The 15,449-nt window shown below is 46.2% G+C and overlaps 1 protein-coding gene across 3 annotated transcripts in view; it reads left to right on the top strand.

Moving 5' to 3' along the window:
• The window catches only part of NELL1 (neural EGFL like 1), an 814,467-nt gene that overhangs the window by 69,580 nt on the left and 729,438 nt on the right, over positions 1–15,449 (top strand). For all 3 annotated transcript variants that reach the window (XM_055317810.1, XM_055317809.1, XM_055317808.1), the window contains exon 3: positions 14,357–14,507. In XM_055317810.1, the coding sequence (XP_055173785.1) occupies positions 14,357–14,507 (151 nt within the window). The remainder of the gene's footprint in view (positions 1–14,356; positions 14,508–15,449) is intronic.

The raw sequence follows: 15,449 nt of genomic DNA, 5'->3' as shown, positions 1-15,449 counted from the left end.
CGGAGAGGAGCTCCCCACTGTTCTGGGCAGGGGTAGATGTCCAGGGAGCCAAAAGGAATATTTGCTGGGCAAGTCAGACCATGGATAGAAGTCTCCTCGGGACCTGCTGAGGTCTGCTTTGATATGATAATTCAAATTATCACGAAGACCCCACTTAGGACTGTGAAGGAGCCAGTCACTGAAAACTGGCTGCTTGGGTTTGTTACCCTAGGACATGCTGGAGCCAAATTATTTGCAACAATGATAAAAGACCGATCCCCCCCCCTCCCCAAATTGACCTTTATATTTCTTCAGAAAAGCTTTAGTAAGTGAGGATTGTAATTTTAGCCCCTAGTTGGTTGTAGATCTTGTTTGGGAAGGTGGTAGTGGCAAGTTAGTGGTGAAGCATCTGTGGGACAGAGAGTAATTTCAGTTCTGGAAAAGCAGGGTTTCTGGGGATTCGCTTCAAATATCAATGTCCAATATGATTGGAATAACGTCTCTAAAGAGGAGGTCCGTTTTCAAAGAAGCCCAGCAAGACCCCGCACCCAGAGCCCCCTTTGTGGACAGAGGTACCTATTTCTTGGAGCTTCTGTGCAAAGCCTGCTGTTTGAGGTGTCCGTGACGCTTTCCTGTCCCTGCTCAGCACAGGGTTGAAAGGCCAATAATTCCTTGGTTTCCCCCAGGAACCCAAAAGCACAGACAGGCACCCTGTGGCCAATGTGGATAGAAAAATAATACCAAGGGAGGCCTCCTCAGCAGTGACTCTGGAACTAATTAGTTAACTAGGCATGTAATTAGATTAATGCACGTGATCTGGGAGCTGATGGTGTGCTTTTTAGGATGGTGGAAATAAAGGAGCTGAGGAGGGGAGGAAGCATTTTTTATTTTATTTTATTTATTTTTTTATTTTATTTTATTTTTTTTTTGGGGAGGAAGCATTATATTGAGTTCCAAATTATTACCCCTGTCAGAAGTCTTCAGGGCACTTGCAGTAATGGGGCAAAGTCCCTCCTCCAGCAGCCCTGGCTAGCCCAAATGGGCCCTGACAGGTGGCCTGTTTCAAGCTGTGGGGGATGTTGCTGAGCAGGTGGGGGTACCTCCTTCATCACTTAGTTCCTGCGGATTTACCTGGGACTAGAGCTACTTTATGATTTCTCCCTGTTTGAGGATGTTGTGGAAGAGCCTATTGAGATGCTCCCATGTTACTTTGTTGGCATCCATGGTGACCAGGCCTGCCCTAACCTAACAGGCCGATTATTTCTAGAAGGACCCCCTGTAGCTGCCCTCTTTCTCCTTCAGCTCCCTTGGAGAACACCCACCTGCCTGTTTGGAGCTTGCCAAGCCCCCTTGGCCTCTCCGGTGCCGACTTGTGCAAGGCCGAGCCCTGGTCCTTCTCTAGTGTGAAGTCACACCCTTCGCCTCTGACCACTGGGACCCCAATAAAGGAGATGGTTACCCCTTTGCCTGCCCTCATGCTCTCCTCCTCGTTTTTTCCCTCCCTCTGTCGGGAGTAATGCTGCCCTGCTGGTCCCCAAGTGCCAAATCTGTGCAGTTTCTGGGATGAGCTAGTGCCCAGGTCGACAAAGTCCTGTCCCTTTGGGCCTCTGAGCATTTGCTAGTGAACAGGATTTTAGTCCTTACAGCCTGTGGTGAAGCTGGACCAGCTTCCTGGGGGATGGGAAGTTGGACATCAATCCACTAAACCGACAACGTTACGTGTGTGAGGGGAACATTTCATCAGGAGTATTTTCCTGTGGTTTGCCTCTAGCTTTGCAGGCCGTGTACTTCTGGAGCTCTTTCTAGTCTGATGACGGGGAGCCCAGATTCCTGATATGAAAGTTGCATGAAGTTCCCCCGAGGTGGATACACACTTAGAGTTTGCGGATCCCCACGAGGGGAAGCCAACTCTATTTTGCGGCTGGGCAAAGAGGTAGCCAGGGCTGTTTTCTCTCAGGCTGCGCACAAGCTCCTCCAGAGGCGTGTTGCTTTCTGCTCCTCTGTGCCACAACTGTCTTTTTTGCCCCCAGAGCCACGGGAGCTTACCTTTCAAACATTAGCTGTTCACCCTAGTAATTGCTCCATCTTCTAATTTAATGAAAACCCATTAAACCGAAACAATAATTAAAATGAGACATCATCTCTGTAGGAGGTTTGCATATTAAAATCACTGTGCATTTCCGTGCAGGCAGATTTTTATTCTCAGAAAAAACCGCATTTGAGGCAACACGTAAAAATGATTTATAATGAATAATCATAAATTAGAGCTTGGCGGTTAAACATGATGCCCTACTGTTTACTGTTGAATGTGAGAAGATACGGAAAGGTCAAGGCCAGTGTAGCATTTGAAAAGTCTTTTATGCCCGAGAATTAAGACGCTGCACAAAAGGGAACGAACTCTAACTGGGTCAGCTTACTGTTCCAAACTTTGTAAGCAGGCTAGGGATGGCACTCCATGCCTAGGAGTTTAGGGTCTTGGAGGAAAAATTCTCTTGTCTTGATTCTCTGTTGGGTTTCGGGAAGCCGTGCAAAAAAACCAGCTGCACAAATGGACTCAGACAGCACATCTCTGCCTCCGACTGAAGATGAGGTCTTGGAAAGGTCCCTTTCCTAGGAGTCCAAGGCTACATCTTCAAAATGAGGCTGAGGGTTGTACTACAAAGCTGTGGTCATCAAGACAGTGTGGTACTGGCACAAAAACAGACACATAGACCAATGGAACAGAATAGAGAATCCAGAAATGGACCCTGAACTTTATGGTCAACTAATATTCGACAAAGGAGGAAAGACGATCCACTGGAAGAAAGACAGTCTCTTCAATAAATGGTGCTGGGAAAATTGGTCATCCACATGCAGAAGAATGAAACTAGACCACTCTCTTGCACCATACACAAAGATAAACTCAAAATGGATGAAAGATCTAAATGTGAGACAAGACTCCATCAAAATCCTAGAGGAGAACACAGGCAACACCCTTTTTGAACTTGGCCACAGTAACTTCTTGCAAGATACATCCACGAAAACAAAAGAAACAAAAGCAAAAATGAACTATTGGGACTTCATCAAGATAAGAAGCTTTTGCACAGCAAAGGATACAGTCAACAAAACTCAAAGACAACCTACAGAATGGGAGAAGATATTTGCAAATAACATATCAGATAAAGGGCTAGTTTCCAAAATCTATAAAGAACTTATTAAACTCAGCACCAAAGAAACAAACAATCCAATCCTGAAATGGGCAAAAGACATGAAGAGAAATCTCACAGAGGAAGACATAGACATGGCCAACATGCACATGAGAAAATGCTCTGCATCACTTGCCATCAGGGAAATACAAATCAAAACCACAATGAGATACCACCTCACACCAGTGAGAATGGGGAAAATTAATAAGGCAGGAAACAACAAATGTTGGAGAGGATGCGGAGAAAAGGGAACCCTCTTACACTGTTGGTGGGAATGTGAACTGGTGCAGCCACTCTGGAAAACTGTGTGGAGGTTCCTCAAAGAGTTAAAAATAGACCTGCCCTACGACCCAGCAATTGCACTGTTAGGGATTTACCCCGAAGATTTAGATGCAATGAAACGCCGGGGCACCTGCACCCCGATGTTTCTAGCAGCCATGTCCACAATAGCCAAACTGTGGAAGGAGCCTCGGTGCCCATCGAAAGATGAATGGATAAAGATGTGGTCTATGTATACAATGGAATATTACTCAGCCATTAGAAACGACAAATACCCACCATTTGCTTCAACGTGGATGGAACTGGAGGGTATTATGCTGAGTGAAGTAAGTCAATCGGAGAAGGACAAACAGTGTATGTTCTCACTCATTTGGGGAATATGAATAATAGTGAAGGGGAATATAAGGGAAGGGAGAAGAAATGTGTGGGAGATATCAGAAAGGGACACAGAACATAAAGACTTCTAACTCTGGGAAATGAACTAGGGGTGGTGGAAGGGGAGGAGGGCGGGGGGTGGGGGTGAATGGGTGACGGGCACGGAGGGGGACACTTGACGGGATGAGCACTGGGTGTTATTCTGTATGTTGGTAAATTGAACACCAATAAAAATTAATTTATAAAATAAAAAAAAAAACAAAAAAAAAAAACAAAATGAGGCTGAGCCCGCTCAGTGGGTTATTAGGACTGTGGGCTGTGATCATGTGTGTGAACACATTGGCACATGTTAAAGCTCTGACTTCAGCGTGTAGCTCTCTAGGGCGCCTTCGCAAATCTTCTCGGGAAGGTCCTAGACAGAGCATTGGCCTGGAAGTACTTAGGAAGCACATTCTCTGTTGGGCGTGTTCCACGTATTCTCATTACTTTCTCACTGAACCATGCAGGGTGGTTGGTATGCCCACTCTGTCCTAGGCGAGGCAACTCCAGGATGAAGGAGGAAGTGGAGCTAACCAAGCTCTTCCAGAAGCTATGTGGTAGAGCTGGCACTGAAACAACCAGCAGGGCTGAGACCGGAAGATGGCATGGCGAGACAGGGGTACACTGGTTGTGGCCCAAGACCAGAGTTTGAATTGTAGCTATGCTACTTAGTAGGAAGCTTCTTATCTGTTTGCCCCTCATATTTGGAGGTAGCATCATGACTACTGACCTCACCAGGCTTCTGTGAGGCCGCATTTAGGTAAAGTATTCAGCTTGACATCTAGCACGTAGCAAAAACCCCGGTGTTCTGGGTGTTGGCTGGCTGGACCTAGATGGGAGTAGCTGGGAACCCCATAGGTGATGACCTTAGTTTTTAATCTAAGAGAGCACTTCCTCTTAACTGCCTCCAACCATGGCTGGCAACACCTGCTCACCTGCCTTTTGCCTTCCTGCTGGGCCACAGCCATGACTCACTGCAACAGGAAGTCTCTCATGGTGTGGTTATTGGGATAGCTTCGTCCTCCAACCCTCCAGGACCTAAGGCCTGTCTCGGCTGTGTTCCACATAAACTAAAAATTGTCATGTGTGTCCTATATGGCATCTACTGTTTGAAAAGCTTAGTATGTATTAATTGAATCTTCATACTAACCCTACGGGGTAGATACAGTTTTATTCCCATTTTACAGATGAAGAATCTGAGGCACAGAGAGGTTAACGTGTCCACGGTCCTGATACGTGGTGATGCTGGAATCTGAACCAAACAGTTGGGCTCCAGAGCCTGAGTGCTTAGTTTTCTACACTGCCCCTTGATGGGAAGATCAAGTCTCTGAGAAGGAGCTTTGGTCCTGATCCAGGTCTTTTCAACCCTATGATGCCTCCTGAGCATGCTCACTTATGGCTTTGAAGGAAACCTAATTCTCCATTTATGTTTGCGTCTTTAGTCCTGGACTCTTTCTTAGCCCCTTGTGACCAGAAGAAGTCTCAGTTTTGTGTTCAGAGGAGTGCTCAAAGTTTTAAAGGTAGTGGATGAGTAAATGAATGAGTGAATGAATGGATAGACCATAGAGAGAAGGGGCAAGGACTGCCCTCGTGTCTTTTACAAGATTCTGGAGGGCGTCCCATCCTGGGAACGGTGTTTTTGCTTATATTTGATGCGCTTTTGTGCGTGCAGCTACCTACAGTATGGTGGGCATACCTTTGGGTTTATCAGAGTCTTGATAGTGTGGACTAAAATGAAGTTGTGCTGTTAATTCCTGCCAAAACATACCTCTTCTTGAGCTGTCGTGGGCAAGGGGTCCTCCTGCAATGCCCCAGCAGGCTATCCAGGGAGCTGACAGGTCTCCTCTATTGATGACTGGTGGCATATTCCATAGAAAGCCCGACCTGGTTAAGGTTAGCTGGAGGGAGAGTCTGAGGTCTTCACTGATTTAAGAAACCCAACTATGTGATTAAAAGCAAGGTGATTAGTGCTTATTTTCTTCAGCATGCCCTTACTGTTTCTCCTCTGTTTCTATAATAAGTTCTAACATTTTTTTTAATAATTCTCCAATTTGGAAAGTCAAGATACGTGGAAAGAAGAAATTTCACATTAGTTCCCAATTACCGACCTCTTACTGGCCGGTCCTCTCTGCCATGTGTTACTAAAACTAAATCTTAAGGCATACTTGGTATGCTGTGTGAACATTTTTGACATCATTGCCTAGATATTTCCTGTGTCCTAATACTTTTGATCCTCTTATTCGCCACAATTTACACTGAGTATACATATAGTCTGATTTAACTATTGTTACCTTATTTTTTAAAAAATATTTATTTATTTACTTATTTATGATAGACCTAGAGAGAGAGAGAGAGAGAGAGAGAGAGAGAGAGAGACAGAGGCAGAGACACAGGAGGAGGGAGAAGCAGGCTCCATGCCGGGAGCCCGATATGGGACTCGATCCCGGGACCCCAGGATCGTGCCCTGGGCCAAAGGCAGGCGCTAAACTGCCGAGCCACCCAGGGATCCCCCCTACTGTTACCTTCTGATATACAGTGCAGTCTTTCTCATCTAGGTTTGTGATATAATTGATAACCTACTGGTTTCAGGTGTACAGCCTAATGATTTGATGTACGTATTACAAAATTAGACAATAAATTAACAATCATTACCATAGTTTTTTTTCTTGTGATGACAACTTTTAAGATGTATTCTCAGCCACTTTCAAATGTATAACGCAGCATTGCTACCATGCTGTATCCCTACAACTTCCGTATCTGATAAATGGAAGTTTGAACTTTACACAACGTAGTCTTAATCATATTAACATCTTTTCATCAGTCTTTTGTTTTCCTGCCCGATGATCCAGATTAAGCTGGCTTTCATGCTTTACATTTCTTTATTCTGAGGTGCCCAACTGAAATGGGGGTGGAGTGATCTTGGTATGCTCATTTCTTAGTGACAAATGGATGCCTCGATTGTCCTTAGTGGTGTTTTTAAACATTTATAAGAAGAACTTTACCTCCCATGCCTATCCAATAAGTAAAATTATGGAGGCACCAGAATCTTTTAATGGAGCCATATATGAAGTAATTATGAAAAATGTGTCACATTCCATAATTCCATAATTATGAAAAATGTGTCATAGGATTCCTTATGCTGGGTCCCCCAATGGAGGAGTTAGAGATGCTCAGCTAGCTTTATTCTTTAGGCCGCTTGTTATTTTAATGGACTCTTCCCCCAAAGGTTGGGTTATAGTTGAGTATGTTTGGGAAACCTTTATTGCACTGTGTTCCACATTTTGGAGCCTCAAATGTTTGTTGCATTAATAATCGACCATGAGCCGGGTGCTGCAGACTATGGGGTGTCTACAGGTAAACCACTCCTTGTGGGATTTACAGCCTGGTGGGCACGATGGCTGTTAATGAAATGGAATAATTAAAAAAAAATTTTTAAATCTTTATTTATTTATGATAGTCACACACACACACACACACACACAGAGAGAGAGAGGAGAGAGAGAGAGAGAGAGAGGCAGAGACACAGGCAGAGGGAGAAGCAGGCTCCATGCACCGGGAGCCCGACGTGGGATTCGATCCCGGGTCTCCAGGATCGCGCCCTGGGCCAAAGGCAGGCGCCAAACCGCTGCGCCACCCAGAGATCCCTGAAATGGAATGATTATGCACAATAACATGATTACACACACAAAGCCTTGATGATCGGGATCCCTGGGTGGCTCAGCGGTTTGGCGCCTGCCTTTGGCCCAGGGCGCGATCTTGGAGTCCCGGGATTCAGTCCTGCATTGGGCTCCCGGCACGGAGCCTGCTTCTCCCTCCTCCTGTGTCTCTGCCTCTCTCTCTCTCTCTCTATGTCTATCATAAATAAATAAATCTTTAAAAAAAATAAAGCCTTGATGATCATGATAGATACAAAGAACATGTAATCTACGGACTCTGAGCTGACTTGGGGTGGTCAGAGCAAGCTAGCCTGAAGAAACATTAAGCTGGTACCCAAAGAAGAATGATTGGAGAGAGGGGGAGAGGAGAAAGACACCTGAGGATGTGCTAAGTGTGGAGGAATACAGCCCTGGGAAGAAAAAGGAGGCCTGTGTGGCTAGAATGCAGGAGTGAGAGGTGGGAGCCGGGAAAGAGCGGAGGGTGACAAAGTAGGCAAGGGTGCCAGGCAGATGCCATCCATGGAGTATCGTGGTGGACTCTGCTGGGGCAAGACTCCATTCCCCGCCCCCCTCCATTCACTTGCTGTGTAAAGCTGTAAAACTCCTGTGCCTCTGTTTCTTCACTTGCAAAATGGGGGAGGGTATTGATATTTAGCTCAGGGATTGTACTAGATTGCTCCTAAATCTGGCTCGAGGGACTGCACAGAGTGTCAGGCACTGAGTAGATGATGATGCTTTGTGCCTTTTGCTTGTGAACCAAGCGTGGCGCTGCCCCTCTTTGGCGAACAGAAGCAGGTCCTAGAGTGAGGAGGCAGTGTGGTTTGAGAAACCGGCCTGCCAGGTTGGAGTCTCCCCCGTGGCTTCCCAGCCCAGTGGCTCTTTAGAAAATACATTCTGTAAGCTTGAGTTTCCTCACTTCTAAAGGAGGAAAACTAGCAGTGGCTACTGCCGAGGTTCCTGTAAGTGGTGTGTGCAGAGCAGTTAGCCCTCGACTCGGTGTCCCCATAAACTGCACACATGTTTACTTAGGGTGCTGGCTTCTGGAGCTAATGGAGGTTTAATGGGATGTCGTTGTGAATTTGCTAGCGGAGGTAGAAATCCTGTACACGCTTCGCTAGGAGTCTTCTAGCATCCTCACTACTTTCTGCGCATGGTTTCTACTCTTCGAAAGCTGCTTGGGTCAGTAAGGTCAGGCCTTCTGAAGGAAGGGCTCAGGACCTAACGGTGGAACGTGTGCACCCCCCCCCCCCGCCCCCGCTCTCCAGCAGGAACTGCCCTGTGTGGACAGTCACCAGTTCTGAATTGGCGACCTGCCTCTGTGCTGAGAAATGAAAAGCCACCTGCCATCTCAAGTTGACAAGTGTTGCTTTGCCTTTGGGGCCAAGTTTAACCTTGAGCTACACGGGACTCGGGCTACCAGGATGGGCCACGTCTCCATGTGGGCTCTGCGTCTGTGAGGCCCTCTGGGGAACGTGTGGGAACAACTAAGGAGTCCCCTCCGCTTGCCATCAGTCAAGGGCTGAGGTGGGCTGCCCTGGGTGTGTGTGTTGCCATGTTTCTGGCTGCTGCTCTTGCTCCCCCTCCCGACCAGTGGAGGGTTTCCTCTGATAGTGGGCTGAGTGGCTGCCGTCCTGCTGGACTTGGCGGGAGAGCGATGCCTGCACAGAAAGGAAAATGCCAAGATCATGGAAAACACCTGGGTGTTCACGTCCGCACAGCTATTGCAATCTTGCAATGAATGCCCCCCCCCATCTCCCTTCCCTCCCCTCTCCATAAATGCTTAGTCTTCTTTTTTTGACTCTGGCTCAAAGCTCCGTCTTGCACTGCATGCTTCAGCATCCTTTGCAGTCTCCCCTGGCCGCTCCTTCCTTCGTGCATTGCCCGTCTCTACCTGCCCTCCTAGGTAACAGCCTCGCTTCTGCAGCTACAGTTCTCAAGGGCAGGAACTGTATTCAGCCCGGCTTCCCTGGTGCCCAGCAAGCACACTGCCTGGCACAGAGGACACACAGGTACGCTGGACGATGAAAATCCTTACCGATCCTCACCCTGTCATCAGGCCAAAGGGAAGTGAAGCTGCTCCTGTGTCCGGCAGGGAAGAGTGTGTGAATATCATCATTTAATTCCTTCAGTCTCCTCCTTTCACCCAAGACTTTTTTTTTTTTTAACTGATGCTTAATCATCACATTAGCATTTCTGGTCTTTAAAAAATGACTAGAACAGTTTCATCCTAGGAAAGAAAAAGCACTTAACTCTTGCTGCTGATTTAGCACTTCCTAACTACATGACCTAAAACTTCTGGATGTTTGGAGTGACTTTTTTTTTTTTTTCATGTAAGATGTTCACTGTCAGTGGTGGTTATGTGGGCAGTTACCTTCATGCAATGGTAGCCTCCAAGTAATGCTCCCGGAGGTCACAGAAGGGCTTCACCGACCAAATTCAGATGCTTGAATCATGCAGCTTGTTAAATAAATCCAAACCGTCCAGGAGGAAGGAGGGGAAAGAAATGGAGTGGGATAGGGTCTGGGCTGGGGGAAGGACGGGCCACCCTACTGGATTCCTGGGTCTTGCCTTGTTCATGTGTTCAGTCTTGGCTCCATCAGTTTCTTTGCTGATGCAGTGGTTAAGTGGACTGAGGTGGGGTTCAGCAGATGGGAGGTGCTTAATGCCAAGGTGTTCCCACTCTTGGAGGGGCAAGTACTCCTGGCCCCAGATGCAGGTACCAATCAGCCTGGTGAGTGATGGGTTTGATTAGCATTTCTCCAGCAGAGTACACGTGGGGCCAGAATGGGAATGGAGTGAGTGTCAAAGCTAGGTATCTGATTTAGGGATGGCCCAGGTGTCATTTTGAAGGTGGTATGATTTGTATGTTAGGACTTGATTCTCCTACCCCAGTCTGTCTCTAGGTCACATACTTATTCAGTCCTTTCTGTGTTCAACACACTTAGGTTTCATGTTTCATGTATTTGATCTACATTGAGCACGTTTCACAGGTTTCTAACTTGATGTCTAGATTTAACACTTCCTATGAGCTTTATTCATCCCACAGGTTTTTCTTGTTCTCCCTGGAAGAATTGAACATCCTCTAACAATCCAGCAAGCACATCATAATGGTTGCATGTGGCAGGAGGATGGTCACTACAGATTCTCATTAATTTGCTTTTAGCGGTTGCTCATTTAACTCCAGAAAAAAACAGGCGACTGCAAAGTAGGTGACCTATTATCACTGGTTCCAGTAATTGAGCGACTTTACTTTTACGTTGATTTGGAAAATCAGAAGAGAAAAATTGTAGAGTCAAGGTGTTTCATATGTAGAAAACACATTCAGTCCCATCCTTGGCTGGGTGGCCATGGGATAGGGCAGGGTAAGGTGATGAACAGAAACAAAATGTTGAGGCCTGGAAAGAACTCGAACCCTATGATCTCCTCCAGTCTTCTCCATCTTCAGATACAGGGTGTGTGTGGCTCAGAGGTAAAGCATCTTACTCAAGGTCACACAACTAGTTACCTGTAAAACTTGGTAGTCTTCAATCTCTTGAAAATCCCTGCCTCTTTGTTGTAAGAAGTGAAATTACTTTCTGGTTTTCTTTTGGCAGCTGAATTATGGTCAGCATTTACTTGAAAGAGCTTTTCTGAAAATGCGAATGCACATAAAGTCTCCATGTATGAAAATAGATGTTTTTTACATTTCACTCTGGTGAGTGCTAATGGGGTCTCTTTATTTCAACGTGCCAATCATTTACGAAGAGAAATGAGAAGCTGGCAGAGGAAATGATCTGTCTTGTAGGGGGGTTGGGTGAGTAGCATTGGGGTTGTATTGGATTAGACTGTGCGATGTCCTGTAAATCGGAGGGACCGAATTGGCTCTGAACGTGCTTTTCTTTCGTTTTATAACCACTGACACTTGACACGTATCCATGTCTTTTCTGAAAGCTATCCTCTTGTTTTCTGACTACATACTTGTGGTTCCTTGAAATAACAATATACATGATAAAAATAAAAGGGAAATAAATTTAGTGAGTCTTTATTGGGTACCTGTTTTATGTCAGGCACTGAGGACTGTGTGGAGACAGCAATGAAGAGGTAGGTCCCTGTCTTCGGAAGCCTCTAAAGGGGAAAGAAAGGAAATCTAGTAAAAACAAACACGAAACAAGATCATGAGTGATATGAGGAAAAAAACAATTAGAATAATTAAGTGGTAGGCGAAAATAACCAGAGTGGTGTAGTGGGCATTAATGGAGGGAGTGACCAGGAGGCTGCGTTTGCAGTAAGAGCTGGAGGAGCCAGGAGTGGGAGAGCAGGGAAGAGCTCTGTGGGCAAAGAGTAGTACAATGACCCCTGAGGCAGGAGTGGGCTTGGGGGTGACATTGGGTGGGAGATGTCGGCAAGTCAGTTGGTATGTGACCCTGCAGGCCATGCCAAAAAGCCTGGAATTTTTTATTTTTTATTTTTTATCCTGGGAGGGCTGGGAAGCAACAGAGGGGTTTTTAGCAAGAGACTGGAAGGATGCTGATTTTAGGTGTTAAAATGAGCTCTTGGGCTGCTCTGAAGAAGGGAGAAAGGCAAGACGATATGGAAGCAGGGAGACCAGTCAGGAGGCTGTTGGAGGTGCCCCGGGGAGCAGTGATGGCAGCTTGGACAGGAGGTTGAGTGGTGTTGGCAGGAAGTGGACAGACTCTAGATGTGGGAGTCCTTGTGATTCGCTCTTGGATTGGATCTGGAGGGTAGAAGATAAGCCTCCAGGACAAGTTCTGATCTTTTTGGCTTGAACTGGGTGGTTCCGGTTACTAAGCCTGAAAACTTCTGAAGAAAATCAAGGGTTGTATGGGGCAGGATACCAAGGGCTCTGTCCTGGGCCTGTATGATCTGAAGCGCTTATTAGACCTTCACGTGGAGATACTGGGGATATTGAATGTGTCTGTTGCTTAAGGGAGACATTGGTATGGTAGATACGCACTTGAGTGTCCTCGGCCATGAAACTGGGTCGCTGTCCGAGAGAACTGAGCTAGAGGTGAGGATGCTCCTCATTTATATGCCTGCTGTGGGAAAGAGCTATGGATGTCATGGTTGATCGATCATTGCCCCCTTTGGGTTGGGCTCAAGCTTCAGAATCCTCTGGTGAGCTTTCTGGGTCACCGCTGCCAATCAGATAGTTCCTAGTAGATGGACAAAGGAGGAAACAGCAGAAAGGGGAAAAAAGAAACATGAAAGTTAATCTCAAGAACCAAATGTGGATGCTTGCTTTTTTTTTTTTCCTGGCACTAAATTCTAGGATTTGTACCCAGTAGTAATAAAAATGTTAACAAACACTTGTTGATCTCTAGTGTACAGAGCGATTACTTCATACATCTAATAGATCTTGACTCTTCTAGAATGTCTTTGGCTGAGATTTGGTAGAAGATGAAGGAGCATTCCCTAAGTGGCTCTTTTCTCTTGACCCTTAACTAAAGCTAAAAGCCTGCCACATAACAGAGTAGCGAAGGTCTTTGGGTAGAAGGGCAAATGTCCTAGGTAGGTCTTATGTTGGTAGGATGTTCTGATGGGTCAGGTGCCTACGAGATAGAGGAGCAGCCTTGCTGCCCACCTTCCACAGCCGAGACCTCTACAGCTGGAAGATTGTGGTGTTTTTTTCTGTGCTGCAAACTTCAAACAACAACTCCTAGAATTATACAAAGATGGAGAGGCCCTTAGAAGTCACCTAGTTTACCTGCCCCCCCCCCCCACCATTTTGTAGATGAGAAGACTGAGGCCCAAGGTCAGGAATTGGATTCCCTCCATGGCCCCATTAGAAGCCAGTCTTTAGGATGTGGTTCTTCAAGATCCATGTAGTCTGTGATGTCCCTTGAGTCACACAGCTTTTGAACATCTTTGTTTTTCAGACTCCTGGAGAAATAACCAAGTAGTTCTATAGACAGTAAGGTCGGGGCATGAGTGGAGGAACCAAACACACCTTTGGAGTTCGTTAGTCATTCTCTGAATAATTTTCTTTAATTCCGCTCTGGTGGTGGCCAGTTTCTGATTTGAGGAAGGAAGGTGTAAAATAATGAGAACCCTTAGTATATCACAATTGGGGGGTCAGGGGGGAGGGTCTGAGTATGAAATGATGAACGTCTCATTATGTAGAATTTGGAGAACAAGGAGCAGGATTAGCTGGACTCGTGGGCCTCATAGGCCTGCTGAATTGGCCTTCACTTTAATATTACACGAGCAGAGTGACCCACTCCATGTTGATAGAGAAATTCCAGGCACCCTTATGGCTCACGCACCTGCCTTGTATTTAAGTAGAAGTGGAGTTGTCTGGTGTTACGAACATGGGTAAATCTCTGCTGGGTACCAAGCGAGGACAGGCTTCCCCTCCAGGCATTGTGGAGAGAAGAAAGAAATGGAGTCCGTGGGGGGAAAGTGAAACAGAAGCCTGCTGAGTGGCATTGGGTCCTGCTAAACATACGATTCTTTGAATTCAGGATCCATTCATCTGATTGTCTCTCACCTTTTTTTTTTTTACAGCAACTTAATCTGTTTGTAGCAGGCCACATTGCTCAGTGTCCCATCAAAATTTGTCAGAAAATCACTGGCTGGCCGTTTGTGAACTTGTCAAAGTGACAAGTGGGTACAGTGACAGGCGGCATTCCTGAGTTTTGCATCGAATAAATGCTGCTGTATGCAGTGGTGGGCGATGCCTGAAAACAAAATATATTGGCAAGTTGGCGGGGGGGGGGGGATGGATGAAAAATGCAACCTTGTTCCTCTGGACATTTTTCTCTCCTTTTCTCCTTCTGTATCTGTTTCTCCTCTTCCTCCTCCTCCTTGTTCTTTATCCTCTCCTGTTTCCTTCTTGATTCCCAGATACAGCAAGAGAGATCCATGCAGCCCCTCATGTGAGTGAGAAATTAATCCAGCTGTTCCGGAATAAGACTGACTTCACCTTTTTGGCCACTGTACAGCAAAAGCCGTCGACTTCAGGAGTGATACTCTCCATTCGAGAGCTGGAGCGCAGGTAGGTTGTACTTTTGAACGCGTGCTTAGAATGAATGGGCTCCACAATGGCTTGGAATTGAGAGGTTGTATCTCCAAGAGCGTGTGCAGCTAGCGGAGGCCTTGTTGCTGTTGGAACACGTGGATGAATTTTCTTTGCATTAAGAACTTTGGGCAAGGTGGCTTCCTTGTTGACTCTCCAGGGACCACGCTTGAGTCTGTCTTGCCTATCTTGTGTCTTCTGGTCGACTTGGTTCCTGTGAACCCATATCCTTTGTCCTACTGTCTTGAGGTTATCGAGCAAGTTACACTGAACACTCTTCAGGAAACATTTACTATGTGTGTGTTCTATGCAGGGACAATGCTGGATACTGGGAATACTAAGGTGAGGAATACAAAATTTCTGGTCTAAGGAGCCCCTAAACTGGTGGGGAAGATGGACACGTTTCATGAAGTATTCTAGATGGAATGGTAGAAATGTGTGTTTAAGGAATAAAGGGAATGGTCCTTTCTGAAGGATTGTGGTTAGCTAAGGCAGACTTCAGAAAGGATTGTGGTTCTATAAAGGGAACCACTGAAAGAAGTTGGATGGACTGAGAGAAGAGTAAGGGGTGGGAAGAATGGCATTCTAGAAATTGGAATATGATTTTGGGAAGGAAAATGTGGGGTCAGTGGTTGGCACATTGTGTTGGGAGAGGGAGCCGAGGAGTTTAGGGTGGGCAGGGAGGAGTGGTGCTGTAGAGGTGGGTAGAAGCTAGGTCATGTCGAAGCTTTGAAGCCATGCTGAAAGCTAATGGGGAGCCATATAAGGATTTTAAGTCTGAGGAAGGAGCATTACTTTAAACTCGCAAATAGAATAATCATCTAAGGCTTCCTCAAAGAGATCGGGGAGTTGCAGCCAGAAGAGTCTAAGACTGTCCACCAGCCTCCGCTCTGAGAGCGTCATCTGTAGATCTCTAAAGTG

Source organism: Nyctereutes procyonoides, unplaced genomic scaffold (assembly GCF_905146905.1).
Source record: "Nyctereutes procyonoides isolate TBG_1078 unplaced genomic scaffold, NYPRO_anot_genome, whole genome shotgun sequence".
NCBI lineage: Eukaryota > Metazoa > Chordata > Mammalia > Carnivora > Canidae > Nyctereutes > Nyctereutes procyonoides.
Note: the sequence above shows the minus strand (reverse complement) of the source record. Positions and strands in the feature narration are given on the sequence as shown.